This window comes from Morone saxatilis, unplaced genomic scaffold, assembly GCF_004916995.1.
Source record: "Morone saxatilis isolate NCDOM2014 unplaced genomic scaffold, NCSU_SB_2.0 Contig14, whole genome shotgun sequence".
NCBI lineage: Eukaryota > Metazoa > Chordata > Actinopteri > Moronidae > Morone > Morone saxatilis.
The window spans coordinates 758,471-761,441 of NW_023339696.1; the positions used below are offsets into that span (position 1 = coordinate 758,471).

Sequence of the window (2,971 nt, forward strand, 5' to 3'; positions counted from 1 at the left end):
GTGTCGTCCTCTCTCTCTGCCCCTTTCCTGTCTGTCTTCAGCTGTCACTATCATAAAAGCAATAAAAGCCCCAAAAAATATACTTTAAAAAAATAATAATGAAGTTCTGTTTTGGGGCATTTTTGCCTTTGATTGGTATGCAGCTTAACCATTCAGCTATCAGGATGCCCAAGTTCTTAAAGGTCCTCATGGGCTCAATTGGCAAAAATGTAATATAATATTATAATGACCTAACAATTAAGAGTTGCTTTGTTTTAATTACCTAAGAGTGAGCTGTTTTATCTAAAGATGCCTTTCTACAGTAGTCCAGAAGTGACAAACCAAACACTGGCTCTACACAAGGCCACCAGAGTTTTTCCTACACACTTGGAAGGGGAGGATGAGGTGAGGATGTTGTAATCTGTGACTACACCACTAGATGGCAATAAACCCTACATACTGGACATTTAAAACCAGTATTTTGGGGTTAGGGCCCCTCTAAAAGATAGATTCACCACACCACCTACTGCAAAATCCATCTCAGTTGATATGATAAGTTTGTGTTGTGACTAACATGCAGTTAACCTAGAGACTTAAACCAGTTCCCTACTGCCTGATTAATAATCCAGCTTCTGGAGTCATGCAGTTATTGAAAAACAAAGCAGGATGCAACATTTCAAAGTATTGTTAATTCATATATAATCTTAAAAGGAGCAGTGTGCATGATTTAGTGGCATCTAAGTTTCGATTGCAACTAACTGAACACATACAACAAGAGCAATATACTGGAAATGACAATGGGCTGTGAAGTGTGTAGGAGAAACTACGGTAGCCATGAAACTTGCAAAAAATGGGAAAGGCTCTATATACTTGCGGTATCTTGCATGTATGCATGTTCAGTTAGGTACCCTGTTTTCTTGTTAAAGAAGTTTACATTCAGTGTTTCTCACTAAAATACATCTAATCAAACAAATAAAATTTCTTCCATATAAAACCTTTGCAAAGTCGTTTTTTAGAATATTCCTTCCTTGGCCTTTTGTCGACACATTGCTTAGTTTCTTGGCACATTACTGTCATCAAATGTTGCACAGTGTGACAGCACAAAACCATCCGCATATAAATGGGAACCTGCTGATCAATACGCTTCTCCATTGCACTACTAGTGATCAAAAACTCCACAGCGTAACTTTTACATCCCATTTACCAGTATTCACTTTTTCAGTTGGAATGGGGTGTCACTGTAATGTTTGCCACAGAATGAATCTTACTGCAAGCTCCCGCTGTGTTTTCTCCAGCGAGGTGATGTCAGCTGGAGCAACCTCCTCCCTGGCCAGCTTGTTCTCATAGGTGGACAGTAGAGTCTTTCCATTTTGAAGGGAAGTCTCCAGTTGGTTGGAATTCTTCAGTCTAAAATAAAGGCGAGTTGAAATGCATGTCATTTAGCATTCGCTTGATTTGAACCGACTGAAGTGAGAAAAATCGCTCTCACAGAAGATGAGACACTGAGATACATACTTGTCCTGAGAGCACTGAAGAAGCTGCTCGATCTTGGTGTATTTCTTGTTGGCTGCTTCCACCTTGCTGTGGAGTTGAGGAGCGCTGGCACAATTTGGGTTTGAGACCAAGAAGCCCTTTGCTTCCTGCACTTTGGAGGACTTCTCTGGTTCAATCTTACTGACAGCAGCCGCAATGTCCTGAAGGGAAATGTCTGGCTTAATGACTTGTAAAATGTATAAATGCTCTTTCTTAGCTTTTCAAGCTAAATTGCAAGATGCAACAGCATTTAAATCCAACAAGAGAATGAAATGGAAGTCATTACCCTCATATCCTGCAGGCGGTCAGCACTGTCCTGCAGTGGCCTGTTCTGCTCCAGTGGTGGGCGCACTCGAGAATAAATGGCCTTTTCCTGTTTGTCCAGGTCGCTGACAACCTTATCCAGACCGGCCATCATCTGGCGGCACTGCTGCTCCTGCTTGTCTGAGGACACACACAGTCACACACAACATGATGAGCTTCATCTACTTTTTCAGTGGCACAGACTGGTGGGCTTCCACATATGAAATCTTTGTGTGACACCCAGTAGCCAATAGTTTTGTTTCATACTTTATAATTACCAGATTTCATGCAGATCTCTCATAGCTGAATGACATCACTTTTAAAGTTTAGGTAGAAGCTGTTAACACCTTCAACACTAAATCATAATTTTATAATTAAAGGATAGTTCCAGTTTATTAGAATATAGGTCTTATTTTCATAATTTTGGCTGCCATTTGGTTTGTGATAACATTGTACTTTACAAAGTAAGTGGGAACATTCAACAAACAAGAAATCAGAAACCAAAATACTATACATGTAGGTCAAACTGAAAGTGAGCGTACCTGAAATGTTGATAATAACCCTTCTTTGCACATGAAAAGCGGGTGTGCACTACTGTAAGTACAGCTGGTCAAAGTTTAAGCAGGAAGTGGGTTCCTAACCTGTGATGGATGCTTACAACAGACAGTTTGGGTAATTACTTTTCTATTCACTAGGGCTGTACCAAATTGAATTTGGCTGTTCAATCCAAACAATAAACTATTCTGGGTTTTTTCAGTTCAGAGACACTCTAATCAACCCTACCTAGCACACGGCTACATGAGTCTCTTGACACAGGGATGCTCTTCAAGACAGAACCACAAGAGTAATAACACTTAATCCATCTTAAGGACCTTTAGTGCATGTCAGTGTGCTTTAGGAGAGGATATTCCGCATGAGTGAGAACACAATTATCTGTATTCATATACTCACAACAGGCAGGGCTTAAACCGGAACTGGGCGAAGTTGTTAATTTAAGACTGAAATTTATCTGTGTTGATCAGAAGTTGCTATATTGGAAAACTGTTTACAGAACAGCCTCAGAATTGAGTTTCAGAGGAAAGTTTTTGATCACAGGAGTAAGTAATATTCATCTTCATCTGCTTATCCGGGAATCGGGTCGCGGGGGTAGCAAGTC

The 2,971-nt window shown here is 40.3% G+C and overlaps 3 protein-coding genes across 3 annotated transcripts in view; 2 read left to right on the forward strand and 1 right to left on the reverse strand.

Moving 5' to 3' along the window:
• zgc:158403 (tetratricopeptide repeat protein 39A) overlaps positions 1-2,971 on the forward strand; it is a gene marked incomplete at its 5' end in the record, with an annotated part of 767,589 nt that overhangs the window by 334,390 nt on the left and 430,228 nt on the right.
• The window catches only part of LOC118322503 (putative oxidoreductase GLYR1), a gene marked incomplete at its 5' end in the record, with an annotated part of 45,276 nt that overhangs the window by 11,166 nt on the left and 31,139 nt on the right, over positions 1-2,971 (forward strand).
• The window catches only part of ppl (periplakin), a 21,838-nt gene that overhangs the window by 5,369 nt on the left and 13,498 nt on the right, over positions 1-2,971 (reverse strand). Inside the window, exons 14-16 of the mRNA XM_035654178.1 lie at positions 1,799-1,956; positions 1,495-1,673; positions 1,248-1,386 (exon numbers count right to left, since the gene is read on the reverse strand). Of these exons, the coding sequence (XP_035510071.1) occupies positions 1,248-1,386; positions 1,495-1,673; positions 1,799-1,956 (476 nt within the window). The remainder of the gene's footprint in view (positions 1-1,247; positions 1,387-1,494; positions 1,674-1,798; positions 1,957-2,971) is intronic.